Below are 18800 nucleotides of genomic sequence, written 5' to 3'. Positions count from 1 at the left end.
GAGGACGAAACAGAATATATGCAGAATAAAATGGGGATCTTTTCCGATATTTACGATCCCCCGCATCAATATAAAACTCCCGCTGCTATTTAAAAAATCTATACACTTTATTCAAGGAGTCATTATGAAAAACAATTTCGAATCAACGCGACACCCGTGAATTTTGCACTGTGGGGAATTTACGGAAAAGCTCTCAGATTTCTGTGAAGGGGTTTAATCGAAATCAGCCCTACCGTTTTTGTTGATCATATCAGATCGATTGACCACACGAACAACGCGCGATTCATAATTCCCAGCTAAACAAAGAAGGCAGTAAATATTTTTTCATTGAGCAAGTATCAACAATTTGGCAAACAGCGCTATGAACTTGACACTGCAAAGTCGAATTAAAATTCTGTTAAACTAAACCGTTTTAGGGAACAGCTTTGTTAAGCTCGTGTGATAGAGCGGATCCTTAAGTTATACCCCCCAGTAAGTTATGCACCCACAGTTACATAGCACGTGCACCTTAGGGGGGCACAAATGTAATCCGATCAAACTAATGAGTGCTTTAGCACTGGTAATTTTTATTACAGCTTCAAAAGAGGTGCGATATTTCCAAATTTAAGATTAAGGAAAAATCAATCTACCAGTTTCCTAACAATAATTATGTACTTCCTGATAGCACAACGGGAAAGCTGCTCGCATTCATAAATATTACCCGCTTCCAATCGATATCTGTTGAAGAAAACTGGGCAAAAATTGAGGAAGTCAGGTGCCGGAACATTATTGGCAAACTCCTCTTTAAAAAAATCCTCTTTAACTTCTTTTAGATTTCTGATGTAGTTAATGCACCGAAAACATTCCTATATGAAACCAATACAGACGAATCCAAATATCCGAAAAGCCGTTTAACATTACCAGTAAAAAAGTGCCAATAGTTATAGCAAAAAATGACTTCGGACTTATAGCCTACAAAAACTTGCCAGAAAAAACTGCGAATTGATTGGTTGAGTGTAGCCTCAAAATACCAATAGAAATAAGAAGACTCATAAAACTAGAGAAAACGAATTACAAAGAATTAAGAAAAATGTTTAATCTTGTCATACTGAATGTTTCTAAAACCTAATTTTACTGATTTAGCTACGATTTAGGGAGGCTAGCTTAAGCTTTATTGAGGGCAAGGTGGGGTTAGTGATGGAGGATGAGAGTGCGGGGTTACAGATGGAATGGGTTGGAGGAGGGTGAATACGGAGGATGGGGGGTTTGAGTGGGTGGTGGGTCGAACTTTTAAGAACCGCCCATTACACCATAAACTCATGCCTCACCAGTTTCCGTGAATATCATACTTAGAGATAAGCACTCGTAAGGCTCAAAAAAACCTATTACCCAGAGTACTTCACCTGTTTATACCGTTTTTGTGAAAACTGAAATGATGAGACAATAAGTCGGCAGTATGAAACATTGCATCAAAAAACCAGCAAGACTAACACAATTGCTACAAACTTTGTTTGAGAGCAATTAATAAATTAAAAGACGACTATCAAAAAAGATAAAGCATAGCTGGAAAATTGCCGGAAAACAGCCGCCGTTGATGCACACACGATCGGAAACAGAAATAGAAGAAGAGAGAAATGGACATATTGTTCTAGAAGTTAAAAATTTAGATCAAGTAAAAATTAAGAAGTCAAGCTTGGAAAAACCGACCAAAACTCAAATAGGTCACACGAGAAAAACGACCGAGTGAAAAATCACATAGAAAATAAAGACCATCGGGACCTAAACAATTGACACAATTTTTTTGAGAACTATTAACAACTCACTTTTTCACTTTGAATATACGCCTTCGCAGCAAATTCAACACAACCTTGTATTAATTAGACTTTTGAGGAGCGCTTAGCAACAACATCGCACTCTTCGATATAAATTACTGATTTATCCCGTTCCTAAATCTTTAGAATAAGCAGAAAAAAATATCAAAAACTGCCGGAAAATAGCCGCCGTTGACACAAATCGGGGTTATAAAAAAAATTAACAAAACTTTCTAAATTTCAAACGTTTTCCAATTCGGCGTGCAGTTTCAGTTGTATTCTAAACCTATACTTAAATGAGCTTCCAAAATGAAAGCTATTTAGATTAATACTAATGTCAACTAGCAATCACTCTAATAGACTTTGATAACCTTTTGCTCTATGACATAATGGCCACATTTTATCGGTTTATCCCGTTTCGTTTGACTTTGCTCTTTTGACACTGGCAGAATTGACTACATTCCGCAAATCAATGCATGAACGAGTCGGCAATCCATTCAGTTGAACAGTGAGTGAGGTAAGTCACGAGTCAAAGGTGAAAATCGTAACTTATATAAAACGAAAAAGGTGATCAAAAGGTAAAGCGAATTTTAAAAAATAATAGCACGACAAGTCCTGACACAATTTAAAGAATTGTCTCTGAATTCTCACTGAACAAAAAACAAGAACTATTCTGAAAACGAAGAAAAAAAGTGAAGATCAAAGACATGCGAACAGAAACCACTAGCAAATTTTGTTCAAACACCATTTTCTCAGTCTGCTTCGAAATTATAGCAAAAAAACGTTATGCCGCAAGATCACTTGCTTTTACGCTCTACTTCTTGTTCGCGCGTTACTAAAATCATCACTTGACTTTGACTCCGAAAATCCTGGAAAAGTGTAAACAGAGCTTACAAGAAGAACGCCCCAATACAATTCAAAATTTATGGATTGTAAAAAGGAGATCTAAACAACAGAAAAAAGACGAATCTTATTGGCCAAAAGCCGAGGGAAATTAGTGAAAAGCAAACTACCTAAAAGATAACAAGCACAAGTTGGACAGATATGTGTTTATAGTGGCTTTTTCTTTGACTGCGCCACGCGATCGTGGTATAGGAAGGCAATAAAATGTCCGCAATCTTGGATCGACAAGCGCTACCGATACATATTGTGAAATAAGAAAAGTCCTCAAGTAATTTAAATGGAAAGAGAAAATGTTAGCATGCAAGATATACGTTAACATGCAAAAATATATTAAACACTAAGATCTAAAATTGAAGAAAACAACTTTTAGAGGAAAGCTCACATCTTGATAATGTATGCAACAGAACAATTAAAGCGGAGACAATTGGATGACTAAGAAACCTCGAAGAGCCCCCAAAACTCCTGGTCATAAATTGAAGACACTTATTCTGACGTAAATTGCTAAACGAGGCGATGAAAAACTTGACACAAGCACCGAAGCTAGCGGCAGATCGAAAGATGTGGAAAACGATTATAAATGGTAGGATTCAGCATCTACTCCAATGAGAAACGGAAAAGGCAAAACATCAACCGCTACAACTAATAAGTTTAGAAAAGAGAAACAACGAACCGCCACCCTCGAGTTGGATGTGTGAAGTATGGAATAAGCACTGCAAGTCAACGGCAGGCCAAGAAGCAAGTCAATATACACGAGAAAAGGACGCACGAACGAGCAGAACACTCGTTCTCCTGCAAAAACTGCAACTGAACCTTCAAATCGGAGTCGAATGGGCGAAACGTGCTACCGGATGTCAACCAGCACCCGAGATAGAGTGAGTATACAAGCCTAGATGGACAATACGCTATACTTGTTTGTGGGAGGAAAGTCGGCTTCCATTTATGCAAGGCACGTGGTAAATTGCGCCGGAGTGGGAAGTCATTTTACAGAAGCGGGAGAATGTCTGGAAGAAGAACAAAAAACTCAATTCTAAAACATTAAAAGGAAGTCACGTCCGCAATTCAGTCGAACTTGCATGAATAAATGAACAAAAGGCAGGATTGAAGTGAGTGTGACGTCATATGGTCATGACAAAAAAGAAATAAAAAATACATGCCAGCACAAGTCCTGAGCCAAAATAAAAAAGAAATTCTATTAAACTGACTATCAACAAAATAACAAAGCCTAGCCTCTAACCACCACCGCGCAATACTTCAAGCACCAATCAATTTCCGACACTACTTTGAGAGCAGTTTGAAAAAGTTAGCGCTGGAAAACTATTCGTTTTTCACTCTCTTTACTAATTCGGTGTGACAAAACTCACTCTAAAATGACTTCTCATTGACAAGAAGAAGTCAAAAAAAGTTACCAGATCTTAACTCAGAACCCCAATGCAATCCAAATCGTTTGAATTGCAAAAAAACCCAGAAGGAAAATTATACTTGTTATATCATAAATCAAATCTATGACACCCAGTTGTTGCATGCACAAAGAAATTGATCTAATTTCATAGATCAAAATTTAAAGTTTATTCCTTTGTGAGTTCGATGGAAGCAACTTTAAGTTTTGAAAAAAGAACGGATTTTGTACATCTTTTGAAATCCGTCTTTTGTATGTATCATATTAAAATATTACGATTTGAGATAAAGTTTAGAATTTTGTCACTTAAGGTCAACCCTAGTCAAATACTGTATCAGTTACCAAAATTGTGATTCATATTATTTCCCAGGTTGCGGTGCCATCCGTAAGTGACCTCAGATCAGACCGGTCCAAGCGAAAGTAAACTCTGATCAGACCATCCCAGACCAAAGTATCCTCTAGTCAGACTAAAGCGCGCACGAAACACCCTGTGCGCTAGAAGTGCGCTCAAAACTGTCTCTTATCAGACCTTGCCAGACGGAAATGACCTCTGATCAGACCTAAATCAGACCACTGTCCATAAGATTGTGCGACGATGGCCCAGAACCCAGACCATCGTCCAGAAGATTGTGCGCTCAAAATCACTTCTGATCAGACAGTTAAGCGCTCGAAAGTTTTTCCTGACCAGACTATTGTGCGCTCGAAATCACCTCTGATCAGACTCAATTGCGTTCGAAATAGTCTGATCAGTGAATTGTTTTCGTGGTTTTCACTGCGAACTAATTTCTTTGATTTTGCTTTAACATATTGATTTAAACATACCCGGCAGATTGCCGGAAAATAGCCGCCGTTGATTCCAATAAGCATGATTGGGATTGAAAGAATAGAAGATATCGAAAAAAATTTTTGTACAAAAACATTTTTAAAGTCCGATTTATTTTGACGGATTTCGTAGTTGAACTTACTTCTGTTTCTTAGAGAGAGGCTACAGGGGCTGCTATCAATACCAATAAGCATAAAAGATCGTAACTGAGACTTATAGGAACGACGTTCAAATAGCGGGCATGTAAAATTGGGCTTTATGGGTTTATCCCGTTTCTAATTCTGACTTTAGTTTTTTATTCTGACTCTGTTCATTTTGAATTGCTTTGCTTAGCAACTGATGTTTAAGTTCACCTTTAGCAGAATGAGAGAAGAGAGAAACTAGCCTTGAGAAGTCAAAAAGATTTCACGCAAAATGCTGAAAAAGCGGCAAAATGGTAAAGCGAAAAAAAGTTCGACGAAGTAAAAAAAAAGGAGCGCTATAACAGCCGGCTGAGAAGATGAGGGCGGCTATTAATAAAAATTGATGTTTGCAGTTTTAAAATTGCTGAGAAAAAAATTGATTTAGCATACCATTAGTGCATATTTGGGACTCAATGGATGAACTTTCCATTAAAAAAACTTCGTGTTCTACAGTTAATCAAAATTTCCTCTCAAGGGAACCGGCATTTTCTATCAGCTGGACGCCTTTGTTCTGATCAAAGCACGCAGACTCTAGATGTGTCTCTGATCAGAATGCTGCTTTTTTGTTGCCTCTTGGCAGAGCCAACATCTCTCGGTAAAAAAAAACAAAACTAAAAAAAAATCTGCTCTAAATTGTCTCTGATCAGGCCCAATTGCGCTCAAAATCTTCTCTGATCAGACTAATGTGCTCCTGAATCCACCTCTGATCAGACCAACCCAGACGGAAACGAACTCTGATCAGACCATTACCATCCAGAAGTGACCTCTGATCAGACCATCCCCAGACCGAAGTGACCTCTGATCATACTTTTGACGCTCGAACCAAATCCCAGAGCCTGTAATTTTGGTCTGGGAACACAACGCGTGCGTTGGACTTGGTCTGATGAGAGGTCACTTCCGGATGGGACCGCAACCTGGGTTATTCTTGAACGCAACAGTTTCAAATAAAAGCAATGCGATGTTTGTGAGTCACGCCTATCATAACCTATAAAATTTCTTTTGCCACTAAAGAGAAATGGGGTGAAACTAACACTGATTGGCGAGACCCTCACAGTCCCTGAACATCTGGTCACTTCTGTCAGCAAGAGCCTCCTTCTGTTGTTTAGCGAATCGCGTCATATCAACATTTGAAATACCGACACCACATTTTCCTTCGTCATCTATGTTCACATCAGCGCCATATTCACCTAAAGATATACAAAGGATTTTTTGGATCTTTTCCGTTTGAGGCCTCAATTCTATGAAAAGAATTATAAAGTTAAAGCGGGGGTTAATATTACCCAGATTGAGGTCCAGACCCAAATTGTCCTCTGATCAGACCCACTCGAGCGCACACCCGCATGTTTCCAGAGGGAAATTACAGGGTCTAGATGGCTGTTCGAGAGCACCACTACAGTCTGGACCATGGTCTGGAGATGGTCTGATCAGAGGTCAGTTTGGCCTGGTTATAATAACTACAGGGTCGCGGAGTCTCGTCTATAATTTTGTTCATAGGTCAAATGAACGTCTTTTCATTTCTTTTTATTTCATCTAATAGCTTTTCATTCATCTGAATTAATCGAGGCTAACGGTTTATATGCCTCACTATAGTAAATATGCCAATATAAATGTATGCCTTGTATATCGGTACATTGCTTAAGTTTCATCACCACGCGATTGTTTCATTGTGTGAAGTTGATAATCGCAAACAGCGCTATAAAATAATTGATCACCAACTTAATAACAGCCCCAAAAATTGTCGTTAGTAGTAGTGAAAATGCCTGGTTTATAACGGGGGGGGGACCTGTCCCCCCACCCCCCGTTACAATACAGGCATGGCCTTTTTTAGGTATCCTTTTCGAAAACTTGTAAAATTTCTCGAAAATTTTGTTTCTCGAGGTTGGGAAAGACTTGTAATTTTTTTTGAGAAGTTGGTGTTGTGAGAGTGGTGGAATTTGTAAAATTTTTGGAAAAATTTCTGGTGGGGTGAAGAAGTGAAACTTGTAAAATTTTTCGAAAATATTTGAAATTTTTTTGAAAATTCTGAATCCTTCTTCTAGTCTAATGAGACTAATGAAGGACTGAAAAGCGAAAGTGACTAACCTGATGGAATACTGAGGTGAGGGAAGAAAAAAGATAGTTTAAAATTGATAAGTTTCTGTTCCAATGTAAGAATTTTAATAGTTTTGCGAGTCTGAGACCGCACAAGTGGTATTAATTTTATGGGTTTTATTGCCCATATGTTTGAATTAACAAGCAAGTGCGAAGTATTGAAATTGGAAGTTTGTTGAATTTCAAGCCTGAAGAGAAGTTTCAAGTAGAGTTTCGAACTGAAAATAGCGCATGAGAATGAATGGGGACAAAATATCGTGAAAATTGGCTGAAAAATTGAAGAAATTGGGGTGTAAAATTTGTCTGAAAATCGGCTAAAAAAGTGATTTTATCGCTTCATTACTGAGTCGGGAAGTGCTTGATATGGGGGCAAATTGAATTTTGGTAAAATTACGTGTTGAAAAAAGTTTGGGTGGAGCGCTTAAGGTGTATTTTTGAAGCCATTTTGAGTCAAGAACAGACAAAATTTTGAAAAAAAAGTGGAAAAATTGGTGTTTTTTGGTAGTAAAAAGTTAAAAAAATTGTTTTTCGCCGCCAATAAGCATTTTTATACAATTAAAAAACTGCTAAAATATGGTACGAGAAATACTGTCAAGGAATCGGTTTTATATTAAATATTATTTAGTGATAACTTGTAACTACATTTTTTGTATTTTTTGATGAAAAATGGCCAAAAATATGTCGAAATTGTTAATTTTTGAGGTGAGAATGTAGAATAAAATGTTCTATGCTAGTTATAAGGGAGTGGGCAACAAAGTGTTATAAGGTGAAAGTTTGCTCGAACAATTAATAAAGAGTAATTGGGCGGAAGAGCAAAAAAAGCACGACAAAAAATAACAAATAAAGCAACAGAAAGTGACAATGAAAATTAATTAGCAAAATGGTGGAGGCAATGGTTGAGCGCACACCGGAATATTTTCGCCAGTTTTCCAAACAATATCGTTACTTTATATGTCGAAGTCAGCCTATATTTGATCACAGCGTAACAAAGAACTTTGCCTACAGCCTGCATATGAATGACGATTTTTGTAAAGTACCTGGATCTCATTATCATGTTATTGCCTCCAATGATCAACTTCCTGATTCTTTCAAGTATACAGCATCCAAACCATTCATTATACCTTTTCTCTTCAATTGTTTCAAACTACTTATTAAAACTAACTCAGCAAATACAGTTTTTTGTGGAGTAATAATGAACAAAATTGACGAAGCGGTGAAATACAACGAGCAACACCGATTGAACTTTGCAAACTCTAAGAGAAAACTACCTAACGCTGATTATGTTTTTACTAATAGTGTTCAAACTCAAACTGACTTTTTCCCTAATTGTACGATTGATAGATTTTATAGTATTTATAATGGTGGTCTGTACGGTGAGCTTTCCAAAATACTTGATATATTAAATAGTGGCTATGGTTGTTTGAATGTTGACAATAGTTTGATTTTATTAAATTTTAATATGGAAGCGAAATCTTCTAATTAATAATTGTGTTTTTTGTTGTCTTTGAGGAAAGAATTGAGCAAAAAAACGTTAATTCAAAATGTTAGAGCATAAGATTAGCAAAGCGTAACAAATCAGTATCGTTCATATTCAACAACAAAGGATATTTATAACCAAACATCACATGCGCAATATAGATGCAAAAAAGTCCACAGAGTTTTGAGTTTTGATTTTGAACTGGCGTAAGTTTGAGTACTTGAGTTACTTCATTGTAAAACTGTACCAGACGGGAATACAATATTTGGTAGTTTTGTATCGGGATTCCAAGCGGGTCAGCCAAATAAACTTTGTTTTCGTGAAACAAAATAAACATCCAATGACTTCCCTCATATTGCGCTGGTGAAGCATTAACTATAATAAAGCTTTCTCTTGTTAATTTTGGGAAATTCTCCGCTGCAAAAACTCCGTAAAAACAATATTTTAAATGAATACATTTTCCCAACAAATAGCGTAATTCATCACTATCCATCGGTGGGGTAGGTGATAATTGAGTTTTTTGTCACCTTTCGTTCCGAATTAACATAAAACGTTGAACTTCTTTCGCCCAGAGAAGAAATTTCTACGTTGGCTGCCAATGCTCCGTCAAATGTAAGTTGAACTGAAATTGAGCAATTTGTAAGTTCTGGATGAATGAAATCATGATACGCCTCTTGCAATGAAGTTAAATCAAAAGCTAGAATAAAATGGTTGGGATAATTGCCCAGAGTTATGCCATGCCCACCTTTGTCAAGAAAATCCAAGGCTTCCAGAGTATTGAAGTAAATGCGGTGGTTAAAAGTTGTTGAGACCGGAGTTCCAACAATAGGTTGACCATATCTATCAACAACAATTTGGCTCAAATTGAATTTCTGGTAGTAAAAAGGATTAGTGCGATTAGTTCCAAGGTATACTTGATTTGTTGCCATTGCAATGATCATACGTCGTACAGGTTCTTTCGAGAAAATATCCTCATGGCTCCAACTTCTTATTCCAGTTGTAGCTAAAAAAGTTCGTGGCAATACTTCTGTATAGCGATACACGGCAGGTGTTTTTAGTAAAGTTTTTTCAATTGCCGTCAAAACATGATCCGCTATTGTCATTTTTCTAACGTAGAGATTAGCCTCAATTATTTTAACTTTGTAATGTTTGTTTGACTCTGAAATTACAGCAAAATCATTTGTAGACCTTCTAAATGAAATTCGCAGAGTAACAATACTAAGGAGGTCTTTATCACAAGTTAAAATATCACTCGCCGGCTTTCCAATAAAACAGTTTGCCTGGGAATTAGCAACAAGAGCTTTTCTGGCCGCTACGTCGTCTGCGCGACCGTCGGTGCCATCAATTTTAGCTGGCTCATCCTCGTAATATTATCCCTGACAAGCTATCCATGTGTTTTTTGCAGTTTTTCCCGAAGAAAATTCCGTTTCAATGAATGCTATGTGCGCATAATTTCCGTTTGTGTTGGAAATTTTAACACCGTTAGCAGATACAGTGCATTCTGAAAATAAAGAATGTAATGCGTTGTTGCTAAAGTATGGTGCGTCTGTATTTGTAGCATCAGTTCCTGTCCTTAAATCGACGTCATTGTTTCGGAAGATTTTGCATTTAATTTCAAGGAGAAATTTTTGTAAATCTATGAAATTGTTCCTATCGCCCAAAGCTTCAAACTCAAGCATTGGACCGTCCGGGGAATATGATGGTCCGACTTTTTGAGTAAAAGCATTGTCAAAAGTAATAAGCAGAGGCTGTATTTCAAATAAATCAAGTGTGGTGTGTGTTGCCTCTGCGGGCAGTAAATTAGTAATCATTTCGAACTTTAGAAAAGAAATTTGACCGACTTCTCGTCAAAGGCTTCTTCATACGAATGCCTTGTTTTGGCTTTTCACCGTTGGTTTTTAATTTACGCATTCTTCATGTTTTTGATCCGCCCACTTGTTTTCTTACAGTCTTTTGCACAGTCGATTTTATTGCTTGTTTTGGAGACTTTTTCTTTGTAACAACCTCTACCAACTCAGGAGCTGCTTGAAAAATTAATTCACGTCCAATCTTTTTGGCTACAGGCCAGAGAAACTTTCTTGAAATCGGTAATGCGGCTCTGCCAATACCTGCTGCTAAAGCCCCAAAACCACTTCCTCGTTGGCGATAGTGTCCTGAAATGTATGGTGATACCGACTGCTGTTGATAGTAGGCTTCCATTTAGTCGAATTTTTTAAAATTTAATGTCGAAATAACTTTTCCTGTTCCAGCGAATGGAACTAATTGTCCGGTTTCTGTCCGCAATTGAATTTCAATTGACTGAAAAATTTTTGATAATAACTTGTATTCCAAGTTGCTGAAGACAATTCTTCGTGTTGGCTCTATTTCGCAGGGGCTACCGTTTTTCAGGCGTTGTTTTAAATCAATGACTCGAATAAGAGGAGCTTTAGTATCACCTACGTATTGATACTCAATTATGTTAACATAAATAAAAATCAGTTGCTTCCCTGCAGAGAAATCAAAAGGATAATCAACAACAAAAGTTTTTTCTTCGTCTTCTGTCATGGTCAGATTTTCAAAAGTGTCCAACATCTTTTATCCAATTCGATAACCAGACCCATCATGAATACCGTTGAAACCTAGGATGCTTGGAATTTCGTTATCCGGAAAAGTAATTCCTTCGTTTTTACCAAAAAAGAACAAAACTCCATTGATTTTGTTAAATTGAAAGTCAAAATGAGGCAATCCGGTAGCTGTTTTTAAGGATCTCAAAAGATGGTCACGGTTTTCATAGTAGCCAATTCCAATGATAGCTCGTTCTCCTCCGTATGGTCTGGAGACAGCATCAAATGGAATAATTTTCATAAAACTTAAGGCCTTCAGAGGAAAATATCTTCAAATCACTTTTGTTCACTTGATTTATTTTTGCTGGGAAGATAATTTCACTTAGAGCAACTCGCCAATCCCCTTCCAAATTAATTTCTTCATTGAAATAGTTTTTGAAAGAAGACAAGGTGTTTTAAATATTCATAGAGGCTGATGAAACTAAGTGAACGGTGAATTCATTCATGTTTTGTTATTTCACTACTGTTGTCTCTAACTTTGACCAACTCTAATTCATAAAAATTTCCTTTGACTGGCTCTTGGGATGCGTCAATGAGACTATAAGTAGGGGGATTTGTTGTAGGTATATCGTAAATCTCAAACTTCGTTGGTAAATGTTTGCTTGTATCCTTTTCTAAAAGGAAGATCCGCTTTTGATATTCGCACAAAGTCCCCAACGTAAAACTTTGGTCGGCGAACTAGTTTTGCTGAATTATTAAAAAATAATGATATCAAGTAAGGAACGTCTTTCTTTGTCACTTTATTTGGCGCCAATTTCGTTACTCTGTTGACTCTAGAGTTGATGGTTTGTACAAAGCTCTGCAATTGATTAATATACGAGTATGTCCATTTGTCCTCTAAATACTTGTATATCAAATTTTTGAGAGAACGTATATTTCTTTCCGCAAATGCTGATTTTTTTCCCGTTGAAAGTTTTATAAACTTCAATATCATTTTTCTGACAGAGTGCTGAATGAGCCCTTAAATTCTGTTCCAGCATCTACCCACACTTTTTAAGGTCGCTTGTTCTTTATCATTTTCTTAAACTCATCTGCTGTAGTTGTGGCGTACTTTGATTTTAAGGGTTCGACTCGTAGATAACGTGAGAGACAGCCCACCGCAACCAACAAATATTTTACATCTTTGTTCTCTTTTGCTAATTTATCCACATAAGCCAAGTCTAATGACCAAATCTCGTTTATGTCATTAGCAATAACTTTCAGTGTTGGAAATCTTTTTAAATGCTTTGTGTGGGCATTTTTACCCTCTAGAAACAATTTCACTTTACTTGGTTTCAATTTTGTGCTTTTTTGTAAATTTTTTATGCTTCCGGATGCTGCGGGACCTTTCGTATATTTTAACTCAAGCAATTTTTTCTCATTCGTCGAAAGACTCCCAGTCCTTCTCCTCTTGCTGAGTTCTGTCTTCCTTTGAGGTTTCGAAACCACTTCCGGCGTCTGAGGATTCCTCTGTAAGTAATTGGCTGATTTCTTTGTGCTTGATTCTTTTTGGCGCAAAAGTTTTCTTTCTTTTTTTGTTTGGTAACTCTTTGAGGTCTTTTCCGGATCGCAATTTTAGCATTACCGTTGATCACCAAATCTTCTTTTATGTTTAAAGCCTCTAGAATCTTGAAATAATCTGGATTATTTATATTTTTATTTGGTTGCTGCAAATCATAGAGAAAAGTGGGAACATTTATTCCAGTCGCTGTTCCGTCAACAATGAAATTTTCATTTTCGCCTATAACAACTTTTTTTGATTCTTTTATAACAATTTTTTCCGTCCTGGTAAATTTGGATGGCACTAGGATGGTGAGATTTTTAAGAATTTTGTCTGCATGTACTTTTGACAACTCAGTAGGATCAGTTGTTTCCCTTGTATCCAAAATTTCTTGGTTCTCTTTGTCAGTGTTTTCATTTGCTCGCATACGGTTCAAAAACGAAAATTAGGCACCTGTATGCTGAACTCTGGGATCATTTAGAATTTGTGAGGAATACGGTTGCTCCTTCGTAAACTGATTTTTGGGAATCAAAATAAACTCTTAGCAGTTGACATTGTTTTGACTCAAATGGATGAAACAAAATTTAAAAATGAGTTGAATCAGTTCGAAACCGGTTTTTGTTAGTAAAAGTGCTCGCCGTTTATCCACTGATGACTTTTTCTTGAGAACACCTTTAAATATATGTCTAACTTTCTAAGTCTCTTACTTTCACTCTAACATGTCCCAGTAAAACATTGTGAAGACATTCACACAAAACCAGTATAGCATCACTATCACAACTACGCAAATATTTCCTTAACTGTTTTGGCTGCAAATGCACCATTTGCTTCAGTATAGATAATTTTTTCTCTTTCATTGTTTAGAGGAGTTTTTTCTGCTTTATCAGATGGAAGATAGAAAATTGATGGACCTGGCTCAGTAATATTTGAACAGTATCGTAAACAATCAGAAGTTTTTGGATCAATATCGATAAGCAAATGCCCAAACGGTTCTTTCGTTGCCAATTGATAGCAGTGTTTTAAAAATTTAACGAGGTTCAACTGTTTACCTAAAAATTCGACTTGTTGAGTATCACGGGCTGATTTGAACAAAATGATGTGTGTCGTGTTCAAGTCTATTGTACGAGACCACTTGCTCTGTTGGTAAAGGTTGTGCTTGATATAAATAACACTAATGTTTTTGTGACGCCCTGCAGTGGCCAATTTAACAAATTCTTTGTCATTGTAAATTTCTTCGCACGAGTCGTCTACTATCACAAGACAGTTTGCAAGGCTATTCAAAAAATCTAAATTGGTGTACTTTTTAAACGTAACACCAAGTGTTTTCTCCATTTTGATGTATATTTGTTGCATTTCTCTGTATAAAAAAATAATGTTGTTAAGTTTTGGGTAAAATGTGTTTCCAATCAACATTTTGAAAATTAAATCTGTTTTGCCACAACCTGCAGGCCCTACAACGGCCATGAAGACCCTATCTTGCGTAGATATAATTTTATTCATAGTCTTGGATTTGGCAAAATGTATCCAACTAAACTTGACAATATTGATATCCAAACTGAAGTTTCTTCACAATTTGGTTTCAAAATTGTTAATTTAACAATACAAAGTGATATCAGCAGTAAAATAACAAACATTTGAACGAAAAATACAACTTCTGACCGTGGCAACGTTGTTTGATTACAAAATTTCCATGAAGATTTGCTGTTACTTTCTTTTTCAAAAAAACTTTCTTCAACAACAGCGTCAACTTGATCAACTGTTACTCCCTCCATCTCGAGACAAAATAAAATGTTTTTAAAAATTGTATTGAGAAAAAGTCACTCTAAATAAAACAATTCATAGCAATTGAACTCAGTTAGAAAGTCTTTCATATGAACCATAAAGCACTCCGGGAGTCTCTCAGTTTTGTCATAATGAACAATTTTGTGTACTCTTTCTTCCCTCATCAAGTGTTGAATCTCCTTTGGCAGTGAAGGATCGTTCTTGTCTATTTCTTCACCAACCGGGTGCTTCGACATCAGTAAGAGTCTCGGAAGACAGACTCTGGGTTGAGTTTTTGACATTTTGCTTTCTCCACTGAAGAAAAGGTTCAATATATACTAAATGAGTAAATGAGCGAATTTCGTCCTCAGTCAGCAACAATTTAACTTTTCTCTGTAAAAACTGGTTTCCGGTTTTTATGGTTTCGTCTTTGGAAATTGAAAGACTCAGATTCCCGTCCCCCGTAATCAAGGCGCAAATTGTTGAACTCGATGACAAGGGTGCTTCCACTTTCGTCAATTCCTCTCTCATTTGTTAACCAGTTGAAATAGAAAAAGGCTTTTTCTTTTGCACAATGTTTGTTGAAAATGTTTTTGACCTTTGAATGATTTTGACAGTTTTTTTAAAATAGTTCACTGATATCGAAGGACACGCGAGTGAATTCAGATCAATAAAAGAGCACTCAAGCAAAACTGACAAAAATTTTACTTTTTCCTCTCCCTTAGCGTAGAATATTGCACCCGGATTCCTCAAGCGAACGCTTTAAATTATTTGTGTGAGATAAATATAGGGATAGTCTCCTGTGTCCCACTCAATGCCGTGCAAATTTCTAGTCAACCAACTGAATGATTGCTTTTGTTGAGTTGTTAACTCACTATAACTTGTTGGAGGTAAAAATGACACGCAGTCAAGATAGTCCTCGGTGCAAACACCAAGTTCTTTAACAATAAATTTTTCTTTTCTGTGACGAAACCCTTCAACGTCTAACACAACTGTTTTGCTGCTCAGCATTCCAATAAATGAAAAATTGACGGATGAAAAACCTTTATATATAAGCAAAACAAAATTCCCGACAAATGTCCACTAAAACAGTTGCTGCTTTTCCACGGAAGCATATAAGAGCTGTATCTTTCGTATATGAAACCACCTGCGTCGTGTAAAATAGCGTGCAATCGTAAAACTTTTGAGATTTTTAAGTATTTATCTACTGAAGAATTATCTATGCCGATAATACCACCGTAGGGCCTCAATTTTAGCACTATATCAAAATCAAAACCTTCAATTTCACTAAAGTATTCACTTGTAGCCAGAAAAAAAATTTAACCTAACATTGTTTGGGTATATTAATGAAACCGATAAATAATTTTCGTGAATTTTGTTCAAACAGTTTCTGCATACAATTGGTTTTTCAAGACGTATACCTTCTTTTCGCTAGTCTGGCTGCGCATTAAAATGATTGGAAATAAACAAAAAATGGAGTATTGATCATTGGGTTGGGAAAACAATTTATTACCAACAGACAAACGGGGATTTGATTTATTAATCACATACTGAACCTTGATCATACAAAAGCAAATTCCTTTGAAACCATTTCAAGATAAGAAGCAATAATAGAATTTTCCTAGCATAAAAGGGTGTTAGTTTGTATGTATTCTCATAAATAGTTTATACAACACACTAGTAACCACACATAGACACACAGACACATACACATACACACAAAATGTACAGATATAATGTTATCAATACGTTGTACTGTTGATTACCATTGATAAGAAAGTATTAAATACGTTCGAGCGGTATGCAGGCACAAAAGGTAGCGTAAAAGCAAAGAGGTCAAGTTTGGTTCCAAAGCCTAATAAAACCGGGAGTTTAACGAAACTTCGTTAAGTGTATGTTCAAGTCATTTCGTCCTATCTAAAAATGGAATTTATTGCGAGAACACATGTTAAAACCCAGACATTACAAATACTAAAGCCTTATATATCTTTTGATCTACATAGCGTTCCATATATCAACGCTGATTGTTATTTGAACAACATACTGCTTTGATTAATTGCTCTAGATAAGAAAGTAATAAAATTAGGTGTGTACATGCAACATAGCTAACACGGAAAGATTAGAAAGGTTAAACCGAATAGTATACTAAGGATCACTTACAATACAAAGATTTGAGTGTAATGAATTTGTGTGTAATAGCTGCTTGAGTAACCTTTTACAACAAAACGGAAGGAATTGATTGATCACGCCTTAGTTCAATATTATAACTGAACTTTTCGTATCCTAACTTTCGCTTCAACTTTCATTTGCTCAATTCAAAATTTTATTTACCAGAACTGTTCCTGAATTTTGACAACAGATTCCTATTGTTCAATTTGATTACCAAAATTCTACCATAACCAAATAAATTAATTCTAATGTCTCCTCTAGCCATCATTCTAAAGGCGGAATCGACGCCTGACAGCCGAACAATTGCTTACGAGACTTACAGAAAGCAAACTGTTATCATTGTACAGCAGGACTATCAGTTAGATGAGTGGGTTACAGTAAATCACATGGCTGTGCCTATTGTGATTTTTGATTTTATTCAGTCATTTCGATTTGAGAAAGGCCTTATGAAAGGAGCTCAATACTTGTTGGATTTTGTAACTTCTTATGTCAGAGAGTTTGTATTTGACCCAGACACATTGGACGATGGAGTACGAAAATTTTTTTACAATGATGACGTGAAAGAAACCCCGCTGTATGAAAATCAGGAGGGCTACTGGAGAGATCTTGAACTGGTTGAAAGCATTTGGAAAATGAAACCAGATATTGAGAGCACAGAAACTTTAAGCGAACCACCAACACCTGCCATAGTTCAAGATACAATTGCCTGTACACCTGAAAACAAACCCGAAAACAAACCAGATTTTGTTTCGAGCAGTGGAAGCCTTGCGACTCCACCCGTGAGCAAGTGTTTTGCACCAAAGAAACGAAGATTCGATCTAAATTATGAAAATTAAATCAAACTTATTCCTTTGTTGGTATTGTTTGTTGTGTGTGCGACATTCTTCTGTGAAGCAGACTTTATAAATTTTGACTATTTTATAATTGAATTCTCAGATCATTCAGCTCATTTCAAGTATCAAATTCTAGCAAAAAGCACTTCATATTATTCGTGGTAAAAGTCACTATTATCGTTAAAGGAAAGTTTTTCAGTCATAACTTCGTTTCCGTTGTGGACAAGCAATACAATCTTATTGGAATCAACACGCAGTAAGAGAAATTTTAGGAAGCACGGCTTGCTTTGAATTGAATCCTAAAGAAATTGAAATACAATACAACTAATTAAGACCAATTTTCGTCACTTTGGCTTTACATGGTCGACTGCACAGTTATGCTAAAAATAGAACTCAAACTCAAACTTAGCCTAGTTTTATGGTTGCCACACCCAAGTTTTGTCTACCATGTTGTGAAGTCATACATGAACACTTCAAAGAAGTCTTCGTAGATACATAAATGTGTTAATCACCGGCAAAATTGCCCAAATCATGCCTTTTTTTGTTCTTAAACTCTCACTTTTTTATCCACAATTTCAGCGCAAATAATTAAAATGACCTTGCACACTGATAACTGTACAATTGGACGTCAGCTAATTTAGCCGACTGTTCTTTTATAACATTTGGTTCGCAAAATAGTGATAGTTTTAACTAAAAAACATAAAAAGTGACAAAAAAAAAACATATATTCAGCACCCAATTAATCACTATTATTTGTTTCGCCAAGCTGTTAAATGACAAAATTTCATTGCAAATTGCATTTCAACAACGAAACATTACTTTATTATACATTCTACGGCCAAGAAACATCCATTTTTTCATTTTTTTGACAAAAAATGTCGAAAAAAAAACAAAAATTTAACAAACATACACGGCAGATTGCCCGAAAATAGCCACCGTTGATTCCAATAAGCATGATTGGGATTGAACGAATAGAATATATTGAAAACAAAAGATTTTTGTACAAAAATATTTTTTAAGTCCGATTTATTTTGATGGCATTTCGTAGTTGAACATACTTCTGTTTCTTAGAGAGAGGCTACAGGGGCTACTATCAACACCAATAAGCATTAGAGGTGGTAACTAAGACTTATAGGAACGACGTTCAAATAGCGGGCATCTAAAATTGGGCTTTATGGGTTTATCCCGTTTCTATTTCTGACTTCATTTTTTTATACCGACTCTGTTCATTTTGAATTGCTTTGCTTAGCAGCTGATCTTCAAATTCACTTTTAGCAGATTGAGAGAAGAGA

General features: G+C 36.2%; 2 protein-coding genes across 2 annotated transcripts in view; both read right to left on the bottom strand.

The window, feature by feature from the left end:
* LOC142342513 (uncharacterized) overlaps positions 1–18800 on the bottom strand; it is a 403423-nt gene that overhangs the window by 131180 nt on the left and 253443 nt on the right. The window lies entirely within an intron of this gene.
* The window catches only part of LOC142342338 (uncharacterized), a 126468-nt gene that overhangs the window by 25124 nt on the left and 82544 nt on the right, over positions 1–18800 (bottom strand). Inside the window, exons 7-8 of the mRNA XM_075393638.1 lie at positions 6126–6281; positions 234–296 (exon numbers count right to left, since the gene is read on the bottom strand). Of these exons, the coding sequence (XP_075249753.1) occupies positions 234–296; positions 6126–6281 (219 nt within the window). The remainder of the gene's footprint in view (positions 1–233; positions 297–6125; positions 6282–18800) is intronic.

The sequence above is a fragment of the Convolutriloba macropyga genome, chromosome 7 (genome assembly GCF_964194025.1).
Source record: "Convolutriloba macropyga chromosome 7, txConMacr16.3, whole genome shotgun sequence".
Classification (NCBI taxonomy): domain Eukaryota; kingdom Metazoa; phylum Xenacoelomorpha; order Acoela; family Convolutidae; genus Convolutriloba; species Convolutriloba macropyga.
This window is presented reverse-complemented; position numbering and strand designations above follow the sequence as displayed.